The 26,414-nt window shown below is 42.0% G+C and overlaps 1 protein-coding gene across 1 annotated transcript in view; it reads right to left on the minus strand.

Moving 5' to 3' along the window:
* Positions 1 to 603: 603 nt before the first annotated feature.
* ERICH3 (glutamate rich 3) overlaps positions 604 to 26,414 on the minus strand; it is a 77,544-nt gene continuing 51,733 nt past the window's right edge. Inside the window, exons 11-16 of the mRNA XM_075832843.1 lie at positions 20,828 to 21,064; positions 18,517 to 18,621; positions 16,347 to 16,766; positions 7,425 to 7,547; positions 3,335 to 5,924; positions 604 to 1,635 (exon numbers count right to left, since the gene is read on the minus strand). Coding sequence (XP_075688958.1) covers positions 3,364 to 5,924; positions 7,425 to 7,547; positions 16,347 to 16,766; positions 18,517 to 18,621; positions 20,828 to 21,064 — 3,446 coding nt within the window. The 3' untranslated portion in view covers positions 604 to 1,635; positions 3,335 to 3,363. The remainder of the gene's footprint in view (positions 1,636 to 3,334; positions 5,925 to 7,424; positions 7,548 to 16,346; positions 16,767 to 18,516; positions 18,622 to 20,827; positions 21,065 to 26,414) is intronic.

Consider the following 26,414-nt stretch of genomic DNA (forward strand, 5'->3'; position numbering starts at 1 on the left):
TACATGGGTAGGATTGATATCGGCAGCTAATCTTATAATCTGCACTTTTATTCGCTGTCGCCTTCAGGTTTACTGGCCCTTTAAGAGCTTCATGTATACATTTTGTTCTTTATATAGTCTAATTATTTACTCAGCGAGAAAACAACTTGTTTAAAAAGTTCTTAAGTATTTTTTGAGCTTTGTACAAAGTAACCGACAGAATATTGGCCCTAATCCAAGATACATAACAGTGACAGCTGCTAATGAATATGCCGGGGATGGATATCATTTTGTAGTATTGTACTGTATATGTTGTGACAGGAAGGCAATTCTAGCAAATGCGTGTTTAATATAATTAAGAAATAAACAATAAGTGTCAAAAATATCTTATTTGCTCACAGCACTTGAGGAAAGTCAAACAAGGTCAACCCTGAAAAATCCATAACCATCAAACGTGTCCTGAAAGACCCATAACAAGAACACTCTAAGGCTATGTTCACACCGGGCGGATACGCTGCGTAAAAGTACACAGTGTATCCGCCGTGGACCCCGCAACGAATGCTGGCCGGAAAACCACATTATATTGTATTGCAGTTTTTCAGGCGGAATGTCCGATGCGGAAAACATCAAGTTAAAAAAAAAAAGTTATACTTACTCATAGTCATGGTGACGGGTCTCTCTGATGTCCTGCATCCCGGCCTCCTGGGATGAGGTTTCATCCTATGTGACCGCTGCAGCCTGTGATGTCAGATGGACGCGTCGCCATGACTATGGGTAAGTATAAACTTTTTGAGTGGAATCACAGCTTTTCCGCTGCAAAAATCGCAACATCTGATATTTGTTGCGGGCTTTACCTCCCCAGGATTTTTTACATCTTAGTACTTTTTTTTAGACCCACTAGATGACTTGACCATACAATCTTTTGATGGCTTACACCGCAATATTGGCAGACCTGTGTCCTTTTTTAGGTCCCGGGCTGCCATGTCAACCCATCGCTACCACCCGATCGTAATACGGGGTGCTAATGGAGTGACAGAGGTAGCCCCCTTCCTCTGTGTAACCGCTTACATGCCCCGGTTGCTATTGACTGCGGCATATGAGCGGTTAAACGGCTGACACCCGCTGAGGATAGTGTGGGCAGAAGCGCCTGTACTCGCACCATCCCCGTTCTGAACATTTACGGTGCTTGGCGCTAACTACATAGCACCAGCGTCTAAAGTGTTGCTTCTTCTGGCCTTTTGAATTTCCACATAATATTGCAGTTCTGTACTGAAAACAAGTGCTGGATTATCAAATGTCGGATTAAAGGAATCTTACTGTATTATCATTCCGAGATATATAGAGAAAATATATTCAATGAATTCATTTATTAATATTTGACCCTGATACAGATTTAATATAGGAAAACACATGAGCATTTGTAAACATATAGAAAGTGCTTTGCTGCAAGGTTTCATACAAAATCGGTTACATTTTACTGTATTATATAATATCATTTCTAACGTAATCCGGTAACCAGAGCAAACTACAAATACCCGGTAAAAAATAGACATTTTCCTGATTGTCTTTCCCTCTCATAGTTTATGTAATATTTCCACAAAACCACAGAATCCTCTGTTCTTCTCTTTCTTCATACAGATGTTTAACCGTTTGATTCTGCAAATAAATATATAATGTTTTAGGTTCTGTGTTTAGAACAATAACACATCGAAACATAAAAACATAATAAACACAAAAACATTTCTACATTTCAAAAACATTTTAGCTTAAACGTTCTCTCCTGATTAACTTCATAATATACCTTTACGGTAGGAACACACACGGTGTGTTTAGGGTGGATACGCTGTGTCAAGCTTCGCAGCGTGTCCGGCCTGAACAACGCAGGGAATGCCGTCTGAAAAATCGCACCACGTTGTGGTGCGTTTTTCTGGCGGAATTTCCACTTTGTAAAGCAGCGCCGGAAAAATAAAAAAAATCATCCTCTGCACCCCCTCCATCTCTGCACGCAGTCCGGCCTCCTGGGATGACATTGCAGGTCATGTGACCGCTGCAGCCTGTGATTGGCTGCAGCGGTCACATGGGATGAAATATCATCCCAGGAGGCCGGACTGGAGAAGAAGTAGGAAACTCTGGGTAAGTATAACTTTTTATTTTCCTACTTACAATTTTTGCGCGCATCGTTGTGAGTCCGTCGCAAATGTCGCAACACACACCACTTTGTTGCGGGTTTAAGCATCCCATTCAATTCAATGGGTAAAATCCGCAACAGAAGAGCTGCGATTCCGCAGAATAAATTGACAAGCTGTGGTTGAGGAAACCGCACCGCAGGTCAATTTGTGCGCGTTTTTTTCTGCGACTTTTTTTCCACTGTGTGGGGACAAGATTTGTTGAAGTCTCACCCACACTGCTGCTACTGTAATACGCTGCGGATTTTCCACAATGAATCCGTTGCCAAAAATCCGCAGTGTGTTCATACCCTTAAAGCGGTCAGAACTCCATTGTTCTGATTCAGAGCTACAAATCCTTTATGTTGTCATTAGGGGGAATTAATTAAGACTGATGTTCCATACGTCATTCTTAATATAAAGAAACTTTGAGTAAAATGCACCTAATTTATTACGAGGCGCGTCGTCCGTGTACCAGAGAGTCAACTACGGTGGCCATAAGCTGGCGTCGCTTTAAGCCATAATTTCACATCATTTTAGGCTGTAAATTATGATAAATTTGTCAGCATCACAAACGGCATAAAATCTCTTGTACCGTTTGCCACTTTTTGACGTCAGAAAACTGGCGTAGGAAAGTGAATACGTTTTAAATTAAAATAAGTCCTGGCGTTCCAATGCATTCATATCAGCCATAACTCTGGCTATATCTACAAACATGTCATTTCCGGGGCACCCAAGATTCCCTATGTTAAAACCATGGGCCAACATATTTGTTTTGTTAAAAGGTTAAAGGCGTTGTCTGTGGTGGACAATCGTTTTTAAGATAATCACAGGGTTTCCTGCTGGTACCCCCAGCAATAAGGGGAACCCGCAGCAAGTGTTGATGTCCCCTACGGTGCTACCACAAGGAATTGCTTTTAATTCCAGCTAATGGGAGGCCTCATACGAGAAACAATCCTTAGATGAATGGACGTGTCGAGTCCGCCAAAACGGGCAAATGCTTTCGCCATATTGCCCCTGCTGGGAAGCGGTAGTCTAAAGCTATGAGATAACCCCTCTAAATCAGAATTCCCTAATAAGGTATGTGAAAATAAGTTTTCTGAATCCGACATCCCCTCAAAACTTTATCTCATGTAACAGGATTGGAGGATGAACATGACGTCATATAATGAAAATCCCTAAATACTCACGTCTAGGTCTTCACATCTTCTGTTCTTCGTTATTCTCCCTCTGTCGGAACATCAGGCATGTCCGTGCCATGACTACTAGATTCTTCCGCCACATCATCATTACTAATGTCTGTCTCTTTGGTCTCATCCGCTCCCATTAGGATTAGTGATGTAAGTTCCTCAGCTTTATCTATCGTTTCTTCTTGAGGTAGATCATGTCTCTTATTATCTTTAGGTTCCTCACTTGTCGCCCCCCGGTCTAGACCTTCAGCAGCCTCCTTCTTAGTACTGTCATTTTCAATTTCTGTAGCTTCTTGACCTACCACTTCATTTTTTAGTTCATCATCTGATTTATTGTTTGATTTTGCGTCATCATCTTCATTACTTATCTGTTCTATTAAAGTAACCGTGTGCTCAACGCCAACATCTATGTTTTCACTATCATCACTGGGTTTAATAACATTTTCTTCGGTGAAGCTATCAGGCTCCTTATGTCCTTCACCATTAGTATCTTCATTCTTAGTATTCGCATCACCTGAAGGGCTTTGATTACCAGTAATAATCTCAACGGGTGATTCCTCAATCTCAGCAGTCACATCGCCAGTTGTTTTCCCATTCACAGTTGTCACATCGCCAGACTCATCGGCATTGTCCACTATCACACTGTTCGGTACATCTTCATTCTCAGCAGTCCCATCACCAGGTGCATCTTCCTTCTCAGCAGTCCCATCACCAGGTGCATCTTCATTCTCAGCAGTCCCATCACCAGGTGCACCTTCATTCTCAGCAGTCCCATCACCAGGTGCATCTTCCTTCTCAGCAGTCCCATCACCAGGTGCGTCTTCATTCTCAGCAGTCCCATCACCAGGTGCATCTTCATTCTCAGCAGTCCCATCACCAGGTGCATCTTCATTCTCAACAGTCCCATCACCAGGTGCATCTTCATTCTCAGCAGTCCCATCACCAGGTGCATCTTCATTCTCAGCAGTCCCATCACCAGGTGCATCTTCATTCTCAGCAGTCCCATCACCAGGTGCATCTTCATTCTCAACAGTCCCATCACCAGGTGCATCTTCATTCTCAGCAGTTCCATCGTTAGGTGCATCTTCATTCTCAGCAGTCCCATCACCAGGTGCGTCTTCATTCTCAGCAGTTCCATCACCAGGTGCATCTTCATTCTCAGCAGTTCCATCCCCGGGTGCATCTTCATTCTCAGCAGTTACATCACCAGGTGCATCTTCATTCTCAACATTCCCATCACCAGGTGCATCTTCATTCTCAGCAGTTACATCACCAGGTGCATCTTCATTCTCAACAGTCCCATCACCAGGTGAATCTTCATTCTCAGCAGTCCCATCATCAGGTGAATCTTCATTTTCAGCAGTTACATCACCAGGTGCATCTTCATTTTCAGCAGTTACATAATCAGGTGCAGCTTCATTTTCAGCAGTCCCATCACCAGGTGCATCTTCATTCTCAGCAGTTACATCACCAGGTGCAGCTTCATTTTCAGTAGTTACATCACCAGGTGCATCTTCATTTTCAGCAGTTACATCATCAGGTGCAGCTTCATTTTCAGCAGTTACATCACCAGGTGCATCTTCATTCTCAACAGTCCCATCACCAGGTGCATCTTCATTCTCAACAGTCCCATCACCAGGTGCATCTTCATTCTCAACAGTCCCATCACCAGGTGCATCTTCAGTCTCAGCAGTTACATCATCAGGTGCAGCTTCATTTTCAGCAGTTACATCATCAGGTGCATCTTCATTTTCAGCAGTCCCATCACCAGGTGCATCTTCATTCTCAACAGTCCCATCACCAGGTGAATCTTCATTCTCAGCAGTTACATCACCAGGTGCATCTTCATTTTCAACAGTCCCATCACCAGGTGCATCTTCATTTTCAACAGTCCCATCACCAGGTGCATCTTCATTCTTAGCAGTCCCATCACCAGGTGCATTTTCATTCTTAGCAGTCGCATAATCAGGTGGATCTTCATTTTCAACAGTCCCATCATCAGGTGCATCTTCATTCTCAACAGTCCCATCATCAGGTGCATCTTCATTCTCAACAGTCCCATCATCAGGTGCATCTTCATTCTCAACAGTCCCATCATCTGGTGCATCTTCATTCTCAACAGTTACATGACCAGGTGCATTTTCATTCTCAGTGTTCACCTCCCCAGGGGCATCTTCATTTTCAGGTGCATCCTCGTTCTCAATAGCTCCATCACCAGTCCCATGTTCATTCCCTGCAGTCCCATCACCAGTTGCATCTTCATTTTTAGCAGTTCCATTCCCAGGTACTTGTTCATTCTCAGTAGTAACATCACCAGTTGAATCTTCATTCTCGGCAGTCATACGTTCAGGTTCACATATCTCCTGTACATCACTTGACTCCTCTTCACTCAGACCAATCATTTCAGCGGGTGCATTTTTATGGTTTATTTCTTTAACAATCTCAGATGTATTTTTCTCCAATATCTCTTCATGTGTTGATGAAAACAACATAATCATCTGTTCGGGGTCATTTCCCGGTTGCTCTGGTTCATCATGACTTTCATGGGGAGCTCTGCTGGGTGAATCTTGTAACGTTATGTCCACCAAATCTGCGAAATACATATCACAACATTACTAAACATATCCATAAGGAAAACTCCAGTCAACTCCACTCCAACACTGATCAGACACCAATGATGATGGGGCTTGAATATTATAGAAGTGATAAACATCTTTCTTTATGTTGTTTCATGCCATGATTTTAGAGAGGCATAATAGATAATTGCCGAGGAAGTTTCTTAGGGGAGGCCCTAAGGACCGGGCTCCCAAAATCAATCTGAGGGTATAGCATGTAAGTCCTCACTGCTCTGGACCACCTTGACTTTAACATTAATTTCTTGACTGCCCTAGACCGCCAAGATCTTTCCTATTTACCACTTCCCTATTAAGTCATTATATGGCGGTATTATTTAGACACTGAATGGCGGTTTTACTTGTGCATTGAATGGCATTACTGTGTGGGAAATATATGGCCGGGTTATGGGGGCACTATATCTTAGTATTATTCGGATATTTCATGGAGATATTATTTAGCCATTGTATGGGGGTATTATTTGTAGTGTGTGAGCATTACATGGAAGTATTATTTGTTGTTTTTATGGCAGTATCCTGAACAACTGTATAAAAATCAAATGCTTGTGACTCGTTAAGTTTAAAATACACAATTAGACTGAATTATGAAGGTAAATTTAGACAAAAAATACTAAAAGAATATTCCAGAAAACAAGCATTTATGGTAAGAAATGTCTGATCGGCAGGGGTTCAGCTACTACCCCCTTCCCCTTGGCCGATCGCCAGGAGAGGGCTCCAATGTCCTCTATTGAAGGTAGGTGTGTGTGTGTGTGTGTGTGTGTGTGTGTGTGTGTGTGTGTGTGTGTGTGTGTGTGTGTGTGTGTGTGTGTGTGTGTGTGTGTGTGTGTGTGTGTGTGTGTGTGTGTGTGTGTGTGTCCCTGAGTTTTCCGCTCTATAAACTTGCTAAAACAGGAAGAAGCTGCCATTACATTCCAAAGAGGGTGGTCAACCAGCTTTCCTAGACTCCTGAATGGGAAATCTTTAAGTGTTCATTAATATTCAACTCATATTGAAAGTGTTTGGTTGCAATTCTTGGTCTTACATTTGCTCATTAGGCTTAAAGGGGGCACTTACTATTTCACAGAAATCATTTGGGTGTTAGTACCAATTTTGAGTTACATTGTGCATCGTTCTCCATTCAGGGTCAAATGGAGGCCCCTTGTTTCTACCTCCATATACCCTAGCTGGGCAAATAAAAATGTCTCCTTTAAATATGGTTCAAGATTAAAAGGTGTGAACCATCACAACAAGTTAGAGGAGCCCAAGAGGTGACGGACAAGAGGAGAGGCAGGAGATAATAGAAAACAAGGGACAGGGGCAGAACGAGGACCATCTAAATCCTCCCATGTCGTGAATGCTGCTGATATTGGCCATTGAGGAGTGGGGTCCCTTTTAATGTTTTGCTATTGGCCCCATAGTGACCTGTTACGCCCCCTGAATCAAGATTATTCGATGATGTAATAAAAATGTAATCTTACGTGTGAATATGCCTTTAAAATTGTCTTCTTCATCCGTACTGGAGTCAGTGGGTTCCGGGTCTGAATCCAGACTTGGTTTATTGCCAATGGCCTCTGCTATCTTTTCCTGGACTGATTTGCAGTCTTTAAAAATAAATTGCAAATTTCACGGGAGGCAAAGGATAAAAAGAGAAGTCGTCAGGGTAAATGCGATCTCTTCACAGTTACTGCACACAGCTAGACGCAGCGCTGCGGGGGAGGTGTCAATGTCACATCCATGCAGGGGAAGAGGCAAAAGCAAGTTCATGCACAAGCCATACACAGGAATCTCTGGGGTCAATGCCCCCTGGGGCAGCGTGTTGATTCATATGATCGCCCCGATTTTTACTAATTGCAATTTTGATTGTGATCACATTTGGGATATCGAGAAGGATCTGGAATACGCACCTCCTATAGTGATTTCAGTAGAGGATCATTGTGAGAGCTGTAGAGGGAAGCAGTTTAATATAGGTATTTATTGAATATATTTGCTTAAAGGGGTTGTCCACTTCTTGGGTGCCCTGAAAATAAGCTGATCACAGGGTGTTCTGCTGCAAAGACCTCAAGCGATCAGCTGTAATCTGTGAGGGAAATTGGCAGCAAGTGTTTCATTTCCCTACAGCGCCACCACAGGGGAAATAAAGCATTACACTATATCAATTTAAATCACTGGGCTGTCCATGTAATGCACAGACATGCTGGGTCCTGCAGAGAGAGAGATGTTCCTTGTAGTCTTTCCCCAGCTCATTGATGTAGGTCCTAAATGTGAAAATCCCTCCATTAAAGGGGTTTTCCAGTCATAAAAAATTGATGGCCTATTCTCAGGATAGACACTCAATACCTGATCAGTGGGGGTCTGATTCCTGGCACCCCAGTCGATCAGCTGTTTTGAACAGTGCTCGTACGAGTGCTGCTGACACACTTGTAGTGGCAGATTACAGTATTACAGCCTTCTCCCATTGAAGTGAATAGGAGAAGGCTGTAATACAGTGAACCCGCCGCTACAAGTGTGTCAGCAATTCACAGTACGAGCAGGTGAATTAAAAAGGAATACGCACTGGTACGAGTACCGCGCCCATTAAAAAAAACTGGTAGTCAGACCCCCTCCTCTGACGTCCGCTCCGGCCTCCCTGGATGACGTTTCAGGCCAGGTGACGCTGCAGCCTGTGATTGGCTGCACCGGTCACATGGGATTCAACGTCATCCCAGGAGGCCGTAATGCAGGAGGGCGTTCTGAAAACCCACAACGGAAAGTCAACAAAAACGCAGCATAAATTGACATGCTGCGGAAATAAATTACGCACCGCAGGTTAATTTATTAACGTTTACGCTGCCGTTTTTTTTCCGCAGCGCGGGCATGAGATTTACTGAATCTCATCCATTTTGCTGCTACTGTAAACGCTGCGGAATTTCCGCACAGAATTCCACTGCGGAGATTCTGCAGCGTTTACGCTACGTGGGAACCCGGCCTCGGCGGCTTGTTTTTTTTAAACCAGGCAACCCCTTTAACAAAATAAGATCAGAAGTTTTTCGGTTGTGGGGGGGATAATGACAAACAGGATCAGATCTCCTAGAATGTCATTTTTAAAAGTTGTCAATATTTTGACATCTATTTATTTATTTCTCCAACACATGACCGTAAGATCAGACTACACAGGCTTTGTTTGCAGTCTGTAACCACGGAGACACATAGATCTGCAAAGGAGCCTTAGACATCAAACAATAGGATATTTTTAATCAAGACTAGTTTGCAAAGTTGCTTTATATTCTAGTTTAGATGCATTGGCACAATAAACAAAAAAGGTTGCAAAAGTCTTCACACCCTTTAAAACAAAACTGCTTTAAAATTTCTGGTGTCTGGTAAATGATTTCCCAGTGCATTAGACAGACATAATATTACATGGAAAGGCCACTTAGAGGTTGATATTTGACCTTTTAGTATTCGTGTAATGCAGTGCAACTTCCGATAATGTTTTTCAAGTTTTACCTATTGTCCCCAATAGAGCGATTAAGCCGCGTCCCCAATAGAAGCTTTTTCTCTAAGTACATAATTGCAAGTTCTACCAGTAAGCGCTCGGCAAACACTTCTCTACTAAGGGTAAACGATTGTATTCCGCAATTGATGGAGTGGTCAGTCACCTGTTACTTTCATGCACTGTGATAACTCAAAGGGTTAACCTACAGTCCTATGTAAACCCATCGATAGCAAATACATCATGAGTTGTGTTAAATGGCAAAGGCCTGAGTTCATATGTTGCCGGTGTCAGTTATGCAGTATATAGCAGAATACAGATGTAGTAGTATTTAGTTTGTCATTTGACACAAAACTACATAATACCGTATAACAATGGCTTAAAGGCTATGGACGCCTTTGAGGGGCATTTAGTTTTCATTAAAAATTTGTTCTACTTTTTGAGATACAGCTGCTTTGTATCCTGTATACAGAGCAGCTGTATAGTTGGCTATTACCTGAATCCGTCAGTACCACCGACCTGACAAGTTCAGTGTCAGCGGGTCCTGCGTGTCTCTAAGGGCTTATTCAGACGATTGTTGAATAAGACGAACGGACGCATGTATTTCAATGGGGCCGTTCACACGGTCGTTGTTTCAATGGAAACATAGGACATGTCCTATTCTATTTCGTTTTCACGGATCTCCCCCATAGACTCAAGTGTATGGGGATCCATGAAAATGGGACCAGCACGGGGGCAGCGCAGATGTGGAAAACATGAGTTTTTCACGTGCGAGTTTCCCCGCGTTCGTCTGAATAAGCCCTAACATGCAGGATCCACCCGTTACCGATCACATCTAAGTTATGAACTGTCAGAGACACTCTGTCACTGAACCCGTCAGTCCAGCGGAACGGACGGGAACAGGATTTAGCGCTACGTACAGCCGCTGTGTAAAGAGAATACAGAGCAGCTGTATCTAAAAAAGTTACAATTTTTTTTAATAAAAACTAATAATAAAGTAACTTTTTTGTAAGTGTTTATTAAAAAAAATGCCCATCAGAACGTTTACAAAGACTTTAAATTTGGCCAAAAATATACAATAAATTATTCAGCCCCCATTTTCCATAGGCAAACTTATTACATGTTAATAATTAGGGAGAGATAAGCGGCTACCAGACACTAAAGAGTGCCTAATCTCTCGGGAAACAGGTTAAAATCAATCCTATTAAATGCTTATTTGCAGGCAGTATGCATAGACGTCAGTGGAGAAAAATGTAGTGTCTGTGGCCAGCTGTACATAGGACTGCAGGCAAGCCTACTAAGTTACCCTGCCTACTCGCCAACAGTCCCAGACAACGAAAAAGGGGGGTTATGCACATTTTGCATGTTTCTGCCGTTTTGGGAGCATTCCCAGATGGAATAAATGTATTTATCATGAAGCATAGAAGAACCAGTTAAACAACAAATTCAACTCTGCTACATCTGTATATAATAAAGTAAATACACCAGTATCTCCAGGAGAAAGGCGGCTCGACAGTATTAACTAAGTTTTAAATTAGGCAGATATACACTGTAAAAAAAACATACCATATATAATAATGCTGATTTGTTTTCTTTTAAATATATTTTAACTTTATATGATGCCAAAAAATAGATAATAATACAATCGAAGAAGCTTAAAGGGTGTGTACACTTTAGCAACCAATTATTTTATTGCTCCAAAGCATCTTAAATATAACATTATTAAAAGTCTCTTACGGTTTTGTGTCTACAGCTCCTAATCAGACATATGTGTCTCCATGGTTACAGACTACAAACAAACCCTGTGTAGTCTGATCCTGCAGTTATGCAAAGTCAAAATCGGCATATTTCGGGGTGTTTACGTCCCAAAATAAGCCTGAAAACACAGCGTGTGGACATACCCTGACTCTCTTGCACTACCTTCTGCAGTCTATAGGTTATTAAGTAGAAGGGACAGAGGGAGTGGAGTAACACATGAAACAGACTACACAGGATTTGTGTGTAGCCTGTAACCATGGAGACACATAGCTCTGCATAGGAGCTGCATACACAAACAATAATCGAGATTATTTGCAAAGATGCTTAATTTTGTTTTCTTTGAGATGCATTTGACTCGAGCAATAACAAAAATGGCTGCACATTATTAATGGAAAAGATTCTCATAACATTATATTAGGTAATTATTGTTTCATGCGGATCCTTATATTCTTTAGTTTGGCTCCATAGGTAAAGCTTTAGTCTCAATAAAATAAAGTCAGTGAATTGGAACTTAAGGAAAACTGCGCACAAGACATCACATTGGGGTATTCACATGTATTTGTACCGTATTGTGGGCACTTCTAAAATGCAGTAAAATGAGAATTAAACATATATAAAAAGAAATAATGTGTTTGTTTTCTTTTAACAATTTAGAAAACAACATTTCCTTGTAGCAGTAACAACAACATCTTCATTTACACTTTCATTTTTTGCTAACTTTAATTTCAGAATTAGTTTGATTGTTTTCAGGACAGAAATTATAGGGAGGGCACAAGGGGAAGGAATCCCGCGGCCTTCACCATCATGGCGTCCTCCACCATGACTGGGTCTATCTATCTATCTATCTATCTATCTATCTATCTATCTATCTATCTATCTATCTATCTATCTATCGCTCTCTCAATGTATCTATCTATCTATCTATCTATCTCTCGTGCTCTCAATCTATCTATCTATCTATCTCATATCTATCTATCTATCTATCTATCTATCTATCTATCTATCTATCTATCTATCTCATATCTATCTATCTATCTATCTATCTATCTATCTATCTATCTATCTATCTATCTATCTATCTATCTATCTATCTATCTATCTAATATCTATCTATCTCATATCTATCTATCTATCTATCTATCTATCTATCTATCTATCTATCTATCTATCTATCTATCTATCTATCTATCTATCTATCTATCTATCTATCTATCTATCTCTATCTACCTCTCATATCTATCTATCTATCTATCTATCTATCTATCTATCTATCTATCTATCTATCTATCTATCTATCTATCTATCTATCTATCTATCTATCTATCTATCTATCTATCTCATATCTATCTATCTATCTATCTCATATCTATCTATCTATCTATCTCATATCTATCTATCTATCTATCTCATATCTATCTATCTATCTCATATCTATCTATCTATCTATCTATCATTATACTCTATGTACACTAATATGATTTATAGATCAGCATTATTGTATACAACAGTAAAGGGCAACTAAACTTTTACAAAACTTTTGACACGTCAGTGACAAGTCAGAAGTTTTGATCGGTGGGGGTCCGAGCACTGAGACCCTTATCGATCGCTAAAATGAAGCGGCAGAAACGCTCGGGCGACAGCTGTGCCGCTTCTTATCTGATCGGCTTTCCTTGGACACCCCGGGCCAGCAGTGCACAGGCTCAATAGAAAGTCTATGAGCCCGAACACGGATCGCTCGCCTTTCCGAAGAAAGCTGATTAGAAACTAAGCGCAACAACGCTCAACCGAGCAGACCCCCCACCGATCAAAACTTCTGACATGTCAAATGTTTTTTTTAAAGTTTAGCTATCCTTTTAAATGCACTATGGATACTTTGTACAAAACAAAGAAATTTATTTATTGACCCTAATTAATAGAATTGAAGAACACGCCTTTATATACCTGATCTTTACATGTTACACATTGCTTGAAAAGAGCCCCAGTGGTTGGGCTGAAACGTTGATTCTTTTTACATGGGTTAATAAAATCACTTGAATTTATGCTACTTGGGCGTGCTGCAAAAATCCTGGACTATCTTTCCATCTCCTATCTAACACGGAGAGGTTTTTCATACTGATGGCCTATCCATAGAATAGGTCATCAGTATATGATTGGTGGGGGTCCGACACCCTGGACCTCGCACCGATCAGCTGTACCGGCTGCACCAAATGTCCGTGCCGGAAGCAGATGGCTCCTCTGATCACAGAGTATAGCGGACCTGCTGTAGTATTGCAGCTCTGCTCCTATTCAAGTGAATAGTAGCAGAGCTGCAGCACAGTGTATGGGGCCATCTGCTTCAGACATTGGCCACTGCATAACATCTGGTGCCTGGGGGTCGCCGGAACAGCTAATCAGTGCGAGGTCCAGGGTGTCGGACCCCAACCGATCATATACTGAGGACCTATCCTGTAGATTTGTCATCAGCATGAAAAACCGCCACGTGCCCGGACAACCCACTTAATTCCAGAACTTATTTAGTTGTCTTTAGGGCCGGATTATAGGGAGGGTAAAATAGGCATCTCTAGGACCCCCACCTACCAGATAAAAGAGGGATTCCCTGATGGCTACTTTGCCATTCTGCTCAGCCTAACGAGGTGGAGACACATAAGGGTGACTCTTTTGAGGTATAAGTGACCTGCTGTCTCCGTAGCTCCCATAGAATTCAGTGGAGAGGGCCACGCACATCTGCAGCTACCCCTCTTATATGCGGCTGCTGTGAGGGGTTAGGTGGTCCGGTTTCCAGAGGTGTGACGGGCCCCTCACCAATCTAAATGCACCCCTAGCTGTTTTTACAGTATATTTCAGGGCTCCGTTTGTGTATAAGTTGCTGCGTCTTTTATGGGTTATTCAGTTGGCAAATTCCACAATATAAAGGTGTCTTCCGGAATCAATGGTAGAGACAAGACTAGGTCTAAGAATGACAATAATCGGCGATTTGTCTTATCCTTGAACATTATTTTTTAATGTTCATGTTAAAAATGTAACACTCGAGTCAGATCTTCAGAAAATTCCAAAAGCAAGTTTTTATAATAATTTTTTTTTTTACCCCTAAAAGCTTTCACCAATTTTCTTTGCATGGCTAATAAACAAAGTAACGCAGAACACAGAACGTGTAATCTGAGAAACGAATGGCAAGAAAAGGGCACAACACTCAATAATTTATTCTGTACTAATTCAAACATGCTGAAAGAACAATAACACACAAAAGAGCAAACAAAGGGAGAAGCGATACAATGCGGAAACAACGTTACCGTGGAGCCGCAACAACAACACAAAGCCGCTGATTACATAACATTTGCATAGCAATTTATAAACTGACAGCGATTTAACCCCGACTATACTAGTTAGTGACAAATCCTATTCTGCCAGCATTAATATGTGAGAACACGTCAACATTTCAATAGATTTGTTGTTTTTTTTCAAAGACCATTTCCCATAAACCATAAAAATCATAAAATCTCCAGTAATAATAAACCATACTTGCTTATTCTCCCAGAATGTCGGTAAGACTCCCAAGAAAACGATAGGCGAAGTTTTAGTTTACAGTAAGCATATTTATGATATATCTTCATTGTGTTTTTTGTTCTTTCCACTTATTTTGCACTGAGATACCTGGAAACCGTCAACAAGTTGCTGTTGACGGATGTATTATTCTTAATATGTTTCTTTAGTACTTTGAGTGCATATTGATGCCAGGCTGTGAATCGGCTGTGGTTCTGATTCGACCATTAACACCTAAGTATGTCTGCAGGGGGGTAAAGGTTCAGGAAAATCCTTGGTATTAAAGGGGTTGTCCAGGCACGGACAACTGATGACCTATCCACCGGTTAGGTCATCAGTATATGATCGGTGGGGGTCCAACACCTGGACCCCGCACTGATCAGCTGCTCCGGGCACCGGATGTCCATGCCGGAAGCAGATGGCTCCAGTCACGGAATAGCGGCCGAGCTGCAGTAGTCGGCACGATGTGATTCCGGCTCCAAATACTGCATTCCCTGCATAACATCCCGCGCCCGGAGGCAGCTGATCAGTGCAGAGTCCGGGTGACGGACCCACACCGATCATATACTGATGAACTATCCCGTGCCTGGACAAACCCTTTAAGGATTTATTAAGGCAAGCCGTAAGCAGAATAAAAATAAAGCCACAATAAGATCTGGTTGCAGCTTGCCTGCCTGCTGATGGTTCCCAGATAGCAACAGTTTTATTCTACACTGCACAGAATAAAAATATACAAAAAAAAAAAAAAAGGGCAAAACAGCAATAAATGTAATAAAGATGTATTATAAAGGTGGAGCTTCACTTCAAATGTTGGATTATATCTTTTATATATTCATTTTGTTATTTTCTTTTTTATTTGGCCAAGAATTCCCTTTCCTACTATGTGTTAGAGGTCAAAGCGGAAACATCTATCTCTCTTTGTCAATTTCCCAAAAGAATGAATAGGAAAATCCAGAGGGTGGAGAACTGACAACTCCGCAGATAGAGAACTAGTAGATATTATGGTAATTTTTGATAAATAAAATTTTGGTATTAGAAAATATTTTCACCAAATTGTAAAGTCAAATACAATGTCAAATACAATTTCAATTGAATGTAGAATTATTATTATTTAGATGAGTTGTTAAAGGAGTTTTCCACTTTGGACAAACTCTTCTTGTAAGATGTCTTGCTACTGGGACCCACAGCGATCGGCTGTAATCTGTGGGAAATCTGTCAGCAAGTGTTTACTTTCCCTGCAGCGCCACCACAGGTAAAATGAAGCATTACACAGTTCCCATTGAAATTAATGGGCTGTCTGTGTAATGCAGAAACCTGCTGGGTCCTCCAGAACGAGATACACTCATAGTAGCCTGTCTCTGCTCTGGCTGATAAAGGGTGTTCCCCCGTTCCGGACCCTCATCTATTAACTGAGAATTTTCCAATAGAATTTTTGAAAACGTTTTTTCTAAATCAGGCAGCCCCTTTTAAGAACAATGTATCTGTAGCCATATTATAATGTTTATTTTAAAAAAAAATTGCAAATAAGATATTGAGGATAATGAGATTGTGCATGCGTTGTTGGATAAACACACTGGTGACAGGGCATGCGGGAGGTTGGAGGTGCACACCACAGGTCATTGCCTATACTCACCATCCTCCTCATCACTGTTGTGTTTATACTCTAAGTCATCCTCTGTTTCAGGCTTGTCCTCCTTATCCGTGTGACCTAAGGTTCCTCCATCATTTACCTGCTCCTTATCAGGACTCACATAGTCCTCTTTCCTGTCCTCTTCTGGTCTATCGGACTGTGGTTCATCTACATTATGACCTTCAATGTTCTCATCAATAATCGTATCACGTTCCTCAGGATGTGTTTCCGGCAGCTCCTTGTCTGCCTCTTCTGGCTCTTCCACTTCTAGATCCTTCTCTAAATGATGGTTGTCCACGTCTTGATTCATTTCCTTAACCTCCTTGTCGCTTTCGGCCTCACCTTGGTCTTGGTCGGAGCCATCGTCACTTGAGGAACTATCTACTGAACTGCTAGATGAAAAGGATTCTGTGTGTTTCCTATCTACAATGGGGGAAGAAATGTGAAATCTTAATGGGCGCTCACAACCAATTAACTAAAATGTCTCAATGTTCAAGATTTGTATCATGGGACCTCTTGGGTTACAATATAAACAAGCATTTCCGATTACGGTCCAGGTCGAACGCCACCTCAAACCATCAAGGTTTCTTGTAAGCCAACTCTACGTCTTGAATTGATCATGAGTGTAACCCTATACATCACAATGAGGGGAAGTAACATTTTCAAGAAGAAAAAAATTATTTAAAGTGTCTTCTATAAGAACCGATTTCGTCACAATTGTCCTTATGTATCAAATCTGATAAAACATTTCAACCAATTAGAGTTTCGTTTTCCTTTTCTAAATTGACGTACAGCAGGGAAGGCTATAGGCCTGTGTATCAGAGACTTATCAATAACTGATTAAGGGCCTGTTCAGATCACCATTCATTTCCGGGGTTCCGTCTGAGGTTTCCGTCGGGTGAACCCCGCAACGGAAAGTGAAAGTGAAAGCACAGCTCCCGTTTCAGTCACCATTGATAGCAATGGTGACAGAAACATCGCTAATGGTTTCCGTTCGTCACGATTCCGGTAGGTTTCCGGTTTTCTGACGGAATCAATAGCGCAGTCGACCCTGCTATTGTTTCCGTTGGAAAACCGGTAAACCTGCCGGAACGGTGACGAACGGAAACCATTAGCGATGTTTCCGTCACCATTGATATCAATGGTGACTGAAACGGAAGCTGTGGTTTCACTTTCACTTTCCGTTGCGGGGTTCACCCGACGGAAACCTCCTGACGGAACCCCAGAACGGAAAGCGAACGGTGATGTGAACAGGCCCTTACATGTTGGCCATACACGACCAGGACCTGCTTAGCAATCTGATTGGTCAAGCTAAAAACACCTGGGTGCTTCAATGTGTTTGCTGAATGACATGACAATATATAGAATGAGCTCTTGACCACAATTTTAAAGGGACTGTCCATTTTGTAGAACCCCTTTTTACATTGTCGGTCTTTTCAAAGCAGAAGAACTGTAACAGTATGTCATTGCTTATTATAAATATTACATTGATAGTCAATTCATTTCACTGGACACTTGTAAACCATCAAGCATGGCTCTTGCTAAAACTGAGCAGTTTCAATTAGAAGACCTTAATGTATGACTTCAATATACTCTAATAGGGCTGGTTTATAGGGGTGTTTATGGCAAACAATCCCTTTGATCATGGAAATACTTAAAGGATTACTTTAAAACTGATACACTGTGTTAAGCCTAGAGAAGGGCTTAAAGGGGCGGAGCATGACAAATAGATTCTCTCTTTTCCTGTTCTTGGAATATTTTTGTCATGCTCCTCCCCCTCAGGCACTGCTTTTAACATAACATGGTGTATTAGTTTTGCCTTGTAATGTAACTTACCTGAAATAGTGAGAAAATATAGAGGAATAATACTTGTATTACCAGACCCAGTTTAAAAATAATTCAGCTTTCAATGTGTGTGGAGTAGACATCATACCAGTAATAATTCTCGGCATCATTTCTTGTTTGCTATTTCTAGCTATGATTAGGTATTTAATTAACTGGATAATTAAAAAAAAGCAGACTTAATCACAGAGAAATGCTGATTGTGGAACATGCAGATTTGGTCGTCTTAGATTAGAAATGTAAGAAATGACGAGATCGGCCCCCAAACTCCAGGTCAATTAGTGAACGTAATCAAAGGCAGATTGTACCCCTTGATTTTCTGATCTCAAACCTTTCTTCCTCTGACTGTTCAGCTGTCCAACTCTATGTTCTCTATAGAGAGTCTGGATTTTTCTCGCAGCGGAGTTCATTTCCTCGTCAGCTATGCTATGTTTTCCTATTCAATATGGAAAATACAATATCAAAGGGAGCTGCCGAGTTCAAAGGAAAGAGAATTTATGTGAGGAAGTAATGAAAGAAAACTGAACAGTCTGTGAACCCTTCATCATTAGATGTGTCAATACCGAGTCTGGAGAATTGCAATAAATATGATAAAGAGATGCAAATGTGAAAACACCATCATATACAAATACTAAAGGGACGCTGGGTAGTTTAACAAATGATAATGGGCATGGAAATTGCCGCTACCTTATATAACCCATGTTCTATCATTCAATGTAGGGTCCTCTTCCTTTATATAATCCCAGCATGCTTTGCCCTTACTCATCTCAATCTACATCATGGACGGGCACCTCGCCAATGATGGGCTCCATTGAATCGGTCAGTGTAGCAGGTTATTTTTTTGTTCCACTGAACTGGTTTTGGGTCTTACATTTAGGGGTTGGCCCCAAAGAACGTCAGCAGGAACTCTCCCCTCCTCCGCCGCCTTGAACTGTTACCACCAGGGAAAGCAACCAGTGGGTCCTTATTTCAGGATTACATGGCTTCCATTGAAATCAATGGACCACTTGTGGGATGTACAGATACACCAGGTCCTCCATATCGAGAGCGTCTCTTCCTCCACATTGGTGGATATTAGGTTCCCGTGTGGTGGATCCTCCTCTATGACATCCTATTGCCCTAAAATGACAACCTGTAAACCCCTTTAACTGACATCACCTTCCCGGTGACATCACTGATCCTCACTGTAGGGTCCAGAGATATTTCATTCCACCTTGCCAATGTTTGAAAGCACCCACCAAGGCCTAACCTCAGGAGTAAATACACAATGAGGAATAAATCTTACGGTTCTTTCTTTAAAGTGGTTTATTACTCATCATAAATATCATATCTGCAATTGTAACTGTATTAAAGGGTTTATCCCATTTGGACAGTCCCTTCCTAAACTAAAGTTGTCCCTGGCTTCTCTAACCTCTGGCGATCAGCCACAATCATCAAGGGAACCCCCTTGTGGCTACTAGTGGGGAAATGTAGTATTACGTGGCACCCATTCGAATGTTTAAGGCACCATGTAATATAGAGTTGCATCAAGTCCACTAGAGCGGGAGCCTCTCGTCGCAGCAGCAGCTCCGGCTCATAGAGATATGGGATAAGTGAGACGACCCCTTAAAATCTTTTTTCCTGCATTCTTGGACTCTCAAAAGGAAATATCCACTTTTTGTTTAACCTAAAAAGGCCCAAAATTCTGTGATGATTAATGTTATATTCTAAATAGGGTTCATAGCTCCAAATCCCCTGCATAGACTAAATGCCCAACACGGCCCAATAATTGGCCGTACGAGTGTACTTACAAAAGCTTGTTCCGGATTATTTGCCCATGTAAATAGGGGATGTACTGCCAACAATGATGTAAACTATTGAGTGCATCAGTCACATGGGATGAAGTGTCATCCCTGGAGGGGAAAGTTTTGGGTAAGTATAATCTTTTTCTTTTTCTGAGTTGTGATTTTTGCAGCAGAATCGCAGCTCTTCCGCCGCAAAAATCGCAACATCTGCTATTTGTTTTTGCGGGTTTTACCTCCCCATTGAATTCAATGGGGACAACCCGCAACAGAAATGCAGCGATTACACAACATAAATTGACATGCTGCGGATTTTAAAAAAACGCGCTGCCGACATGATAATAATGTATGGGGACGAGTGATCGGAGTAACGAGCGCTCATCCCCATACATAGCCCCTTGTGACAGGAGCAAACGAGCGTCTATCAACGAGCTGTCTCGTTGATCGGTGCTCCCTCTACCGGCCAATTTAGGGCCTTTAGAGTTATATAATACAATTCTACATCCCTTCAGTCATCACTAGGGGGAGTTTAGGAGCTTAATGCATACTAGTTATACATTGAACTAAATAATAGAACAGTATGCAGTAAGCTCCCCCTAGTGGTGGCTGCATGGGACTTGGAGCTCTGTATCAGAAAAATTACACTATAAATATATACTGTATTTAGAAATAATCACTACAGTTTATTAGATGTAAAAATAACTTGGTATTGAAGAGTGGAAAGTCACTTTAGGGAAGGAACTTTCCCTTTTTTACGGCGGCCTGATAGGAAAAAATTATCTCTCTGAAGAATCAATGCAAAGGGGTATATTCAAACATCTATTTTAGTAATGATATACTAATAGTAAGAAAATAACTAACCTTGTTTATCCTCTTCATAGTCACTGTCACAACGCCCGTCCCTTTCATCTTTCCCTCTGTCGGAAGCCTCTGGCGCCGCGTTTGATGGTGTGCTACTTCTCCATTCCTGGTTTAAATCATCTTTTTCATCATCCGAGGGTGACTTTGACTTTTCATTCACTTGATCATCAACCTGTCCTTCTTCATTATGTTTCTCATCAGGTTTGTATTCCTCTACTTCAAAATCTACATCATAGTCTATAGGAAAAAGAACACGAAGGTGCACTCAGAGAAAAAAACATATTTTAGATGACTTGAGGTTTATTTCAGTATAAAGAGAAATGTGTCTTCTACTCTGGTCCAGTAATGATGGAATAACGTGAACGGTGGAGATATTCCGATCGTCTATGAAAAGCAGTTTACCAAAAACTTGTATTCATATTCTTTACCTCCATTGGCACCGACCCACTGAAAACACAATATGGGCCACAACTCATTGACACAGCTCTGACTTATTAAAAAGACAATTAGTAAGTGCCAGGTCACTTGCTTATTATCTTCTAAATGTTGTATTGTAAAGGTTTACAGCGGGTAGGAGATTTTATTACGATACAGGCTTAAACCCTCATTATCAGCCATATCGCCAGGGGACGTACATAGAGGAGAGGTGGCCCTATACCAAACATTAAAACGGGGCCTCATTCTGGTGCTGGTTGACACCACCACACCCCTAATCACCTAGAACAGGAGGACTTAAAAGGGTATTCCCATTATAGGATGTTATGCCATATCGCTAGGATATGCTATAACATTCTGATTGGTGGGGGACTAGTGGGACCACCACTGATTTGGAGAATGACGGCGCTGAAGAACATTTGTCAGAACCGCTATGTTCAAGTGAATGGGGTTGCTTTATAGTTCTCGGTACAGCAACACTCCCAGACCTACTATGAAGGAGCCACAACGCTTAGCTAGCGCAACAGCCTCTTCATTCTAAGTATCGGTAGGGGTCCCGGCCGTCGGACCTCCACTGATTTGTAAGTGATCGCATAACCTAACAATATACCAATCTTGGCTGGACCCCCTCTTTCTAAGGCCCTGTAGCAGCCTCATGGTCTGCCTCTATGGTAGGCATCACCTAATCCGGATATATGTCTATACAAATAATTACTATAATGAGATAATTTTAGAGGCTCCATGTGTGCAACAAATATAGAGGTCTGATCAGTAATAAAAATTTTTAGATCTTGAAAAGTTTGTAGATATGACTTTCTTGACTGACCCAACTTTCTTCTCTGATAGGGTCAGTTCACACAGCGGATATTGCTTGGCGGGTCCCGCCGCGGAATTATTCCTGCTGTCGGCAAAAACATTCCTCCTCCCATTCACTTCAATGGGAGGTTCGGGCAGAGTCCGGGGCTGATCGGGCTGGACGCTTCTTTTTCCCGCTACCTGAAAAAATCAGCTAGCGGGAAACAGAAGCGTCAGGCTCCCATTAAAATGAATGGGAAGCAGAATTTTGTGCCGGAATCCGCCGCAAAAATTCTGCCGTGTGAACATACCCCTGAGCTCCCCTCTTACCCACAAGCAGCAGCTCCTGGACCTGAAATCTGCACTAGGACCCCCAAACTACCATGTGCCATTTATAAAACTGGTGTCCTCTTAGGTGATGGAGAAAACTTTGGGCACCCTCAGGCACCAGGGCCTGGGTGCAACTGCTACCTCTGCACACCCTAAAGCTATGGGCCTGGCTACAGGAATGCTATCACCTTTATTTTTAAAATCCCTCTAGAATTCAAAGCCGGAATCCAATGCTTTAAGTTGTAGTCTCGCGAACGAACCTGTAATGTCGGGGTAGGGAGACAGACAGGTGAGCCCTAATCTACCCGCCACTCAGTCCCTGCCTACTTGCACGGCCCGTCCTAGGCGACGGCGTACAACTTGGCAACGGTCCCTACGCTCAATAAGTGCACGACAGACAAACAGACAAGGGTACACAGAAGCTAAGGGAAATGGGTCAGTTGCCCACGGCAACACCGTGAGCAACAAGAGTAGTGAATGAGCTGAGTCAAACCAGGAGTGTACGAGGTACCAAACGCAGAGCAGGAGAGTAGTCAGTAAAGCCAGGGTCAAATTGAAGCAGAGGACAATAGTACTAGCAGGAGCAGCAGAGCCAGGAAACCAGACAGAATCACAGGCAAAGGAAAAGCAGGAAATTAAGGTATAAATAAACCGAGGGCGGGAGCTAGCTCCGTCTGGCCAGGCTGTGATAGGTTCTCCCACTCCTCAGCCTACCAGCCTGAGTGGTAGCAGATCGAGTCACTCTATCAGACCTAGGAGCAGATGCAGCCTGATTAACCACGGGCGTCGACACAGAAGCTGTGTCTGGCAGATCCTTTACAGAACCCTTTTAAAATTGCAAGATCCCTAGAGACGAGCTGATCATAATAGGTCCGGCTGCTGAGATCACCCTCGATTACTTGGTGTCACCAAGGGAACCACAATGTGAATGCTCATTTTGAAGTATTACAAACACCCAATGAATAAGACCTATTAAATTTAATGTTTCATTGTCCTCCATTGAAGAATGCCATACTTACGCCCTGTTTGGTTCACATATATTATTTGTTTCCGGCCTGTTTTATCCATGAGGTGGACACAAATGATGATAGACGTCTATAGTGGGACATAGCCGGACAGAAAACGCTGCAGGTAATGTTTTTTTGTCGGGCGCAGGGAGACGTCTGGCATCACGACTGAGGCATCGGATGCCAAAACTGCTCCCTTAGGAAAGCATTGGATCAGTTCTGGCATCAAACTGGAACGCCGGACATACATGAAGGGGCCTAATAGAGGGGTGTCCTCTCTACCAACTCAAAACGCCTTAATAGGGATGTCTATAGTGTTTTCCATATTCATTAATAGAGCAACAAAATGCCCACCCCAAGCTGTTTTCTATAGATAGGCTATAAAAGTAAACGGCATAGAAGTCTCATGTCTTATCTATTTCTCTTCTTGTGGATTAAAATGATTATTTCCTATTTCTGGGGAATCTTTACTTCAGATGTAATTGCCGCATTTAAGAATTTTGCTGATGGCAAATTTATTCCACAGACACCAATTCAATGGGATCAAATTGAGATAAAATATTGATCTTTGAGGTGCAATAACTTTCGGGTAAACATCCCCCCGGACTCCCTTAATGTAGCGGCAAGAAGAGTTTTACAACATGTTCTTCTTCGGAGCACAGCTTTTCTTTTTTCTGCTATTTTAGTTAAATGTGTAGAGAATTTCTCAAGTCGCCATCTGCTAATAAACCATTACTGAAAATGCTGCCCTCGGCCTCAAGTACCGTTTAACCCTTCGCACACCTGGACGTGCTATTACGTCATGGTGTGGGGGGTGATGTATGGAGCGCGCCCACGCGCTGAGCACGCTCCATATGCTGCGGGTGTCGGCTGTCTTTTACAGCTAACACACGGGACTAACGGCTAGGAACAGCAATCATACTGTTCCTGGCTGTTGTACCCCTCAAATGCTGTGGTCAATCACGACCGGAGCATCTGAGGCGTTGAAAAGTGGAAGCGGCCCCCTCTGACAGCTCATCAACCCCCCCCACAATGATATCGGGGGTGACGATGGCCGTAATGAAGGCCCCCAGGACTGCCTTCACTCTGGCAGGGCTTAACAGAAGCCTGTAAAAATGACTACACACTGCAATACATTTGTATTGAGGTATTGTACCAACGATCGTAGGTTCAAGTCCCCTGGGGGGAATAATAAACTGTGTAAAAAAAGTGAAATTACGTTTTCAGAAGTGAAAACATTTTTAAAAAAATGAAAAAAGTTTAAAGAAAAAAGCTTTTTCCCATTTTTCCTCTAAAGTGATGTAAAAAAATTACAAAAAGTAAACAAAATTGGTATCACTGCACCCTAAAAATTGGAGCTTTTACAATATAGCATTATTTAACGCACACGGTGAACGCCTAAAAAAAATATTATTGGCTCTCAAAAAAAATGTCATAGAAAGTGACCAAAAAGTGGTATGTACCAAAAAATGGTACTGATAAAAACTACAGCTCGCCCCACAAAAAATAAGCCCTCACACCGCTGAATCGAGGCAAAAAATAAAAATGTCTTTAAATGTAGTAAAATATTTAAAAAAAACATAGAAATTTGGTATCACCGTAATCGTATTGTGCCACAGAAGAAAGTTACGTTGTCATTTTTAGCGCACGGTGGAAAGTCGTAATAACGAAACCAAAAAAACAATTGAGAAATCACTATTTTTTCCAATTTCAGCCCGCAAATAATTTTCTTTCGGTTTCCCGGTACATTATATGGTACTTTAAACGCTATTAATAGAAACTACAACTCTTCCCGCAAAGAATAAGCCTTCACACCGCCCTATTGATGGAAAAATCAAAAGTTATGGCTCTTGGAAGGCGGAGAGTGAAAAACGAAAATAAAAAATAAAATTGTCACATTTTAAATGTTTCCATTGCCCCTGTGATCTGTGATCTGGATATGGGAGGGGGAGGGCGAGCCCACAGGTTTTTGGTATCTGACAAGTGGGCACTTTACAACTTTGACATCACTTCCGCCGTCAAGTTGAGAAACATCGGACATTACGGTATATTAGTGAACTATAATTTAGTGTTTCTATCGTTCTAAGTTTTTGTAGAAATCAGCAGTACTTGTAGATAAGTAAAACTTTATAATATATCTTATTAGGAAATGTGGCATCTTGTTCTGCTGCCTGCAGCCCCTCTTATCCTGCCTGCAGCCCATCTTGTCCTGCCTGCAGCCCATCTTGTCCTGCCTGCAGCCCCTCTTATCCTGCCTGCAGCCCCTCTTATCCTGCCTGCAGCCCCTCTTATCCTGCCTGCAGCCCCTCTTATCCTGCCTGCAGCCCCTCTTATACTGTCTGCAGCACCTCTTATCCTGCCTGCAGCCCCTCTTATCCTGCCTGCAGCCCCTCTTATCCTGCCTGCACCACCTCTTATCCTGCCTGCACCACCTCTTATCCTGCCTGCACCACCTCTTATCCTGCCTGCAGCCCCTCTTACCCTATATGTCGATTCTTTCTACATATAAATCTCATTCACTAAAAAATAAAATTTAGTGTAAAACTGTCACTAGGAGTGGAGAGAAGGGGGATGCAGAGGCAGTATCTCTCCATCAGTGTGTGAGGGGCTCCATGCAGTGAGAGGATAGGAGGAGGAGCAGCAGGAGGAGACATCTGATTGGCTCAAAGCACACATCACAGCTGTGACATCATCAGGAAGAGCCTATCCACTTAGCAATCATAGAGAGAGGAAATGGTAATTTACAGAAACCAGCAAAGGGAAGGAAATAGACCCAAAATCTTCAGGTTACACCCAACATTTCTAGCTACACTACATCTAATTTATACCGACAGCTACCTAAGGGGAGATTGTGATTTATTTTGTTTTGTATCAATAGGCACGCTTTACGGAACATGTTCACCTTAGATCAAAGCTGAGAAACTGTGAAAATATATTTCTTTAGTTATCTTGTACTGATTCTGAGTTATATCCAGTATTATACTCCAGAGCTGCACTCACTATTCTGCTGGTGGAGTCAC

The sequence above is a fragment of the Rhinoderma darwinii genome, chromosome 7 (genome assembly GCF_050947455.1).
Source record: "Rhinoderma darwinii isolate aRhiDar2 chromosome 7, aRhiDar2.hap1, whole genome shotgun sequence".
NCBI classification, from domain to species: Eukaryota; Metazoa; Chordata; class Amphibia; order Anura; family Rhinodermatidae; genus Rhinoderma; species Rhinoderma darwinii.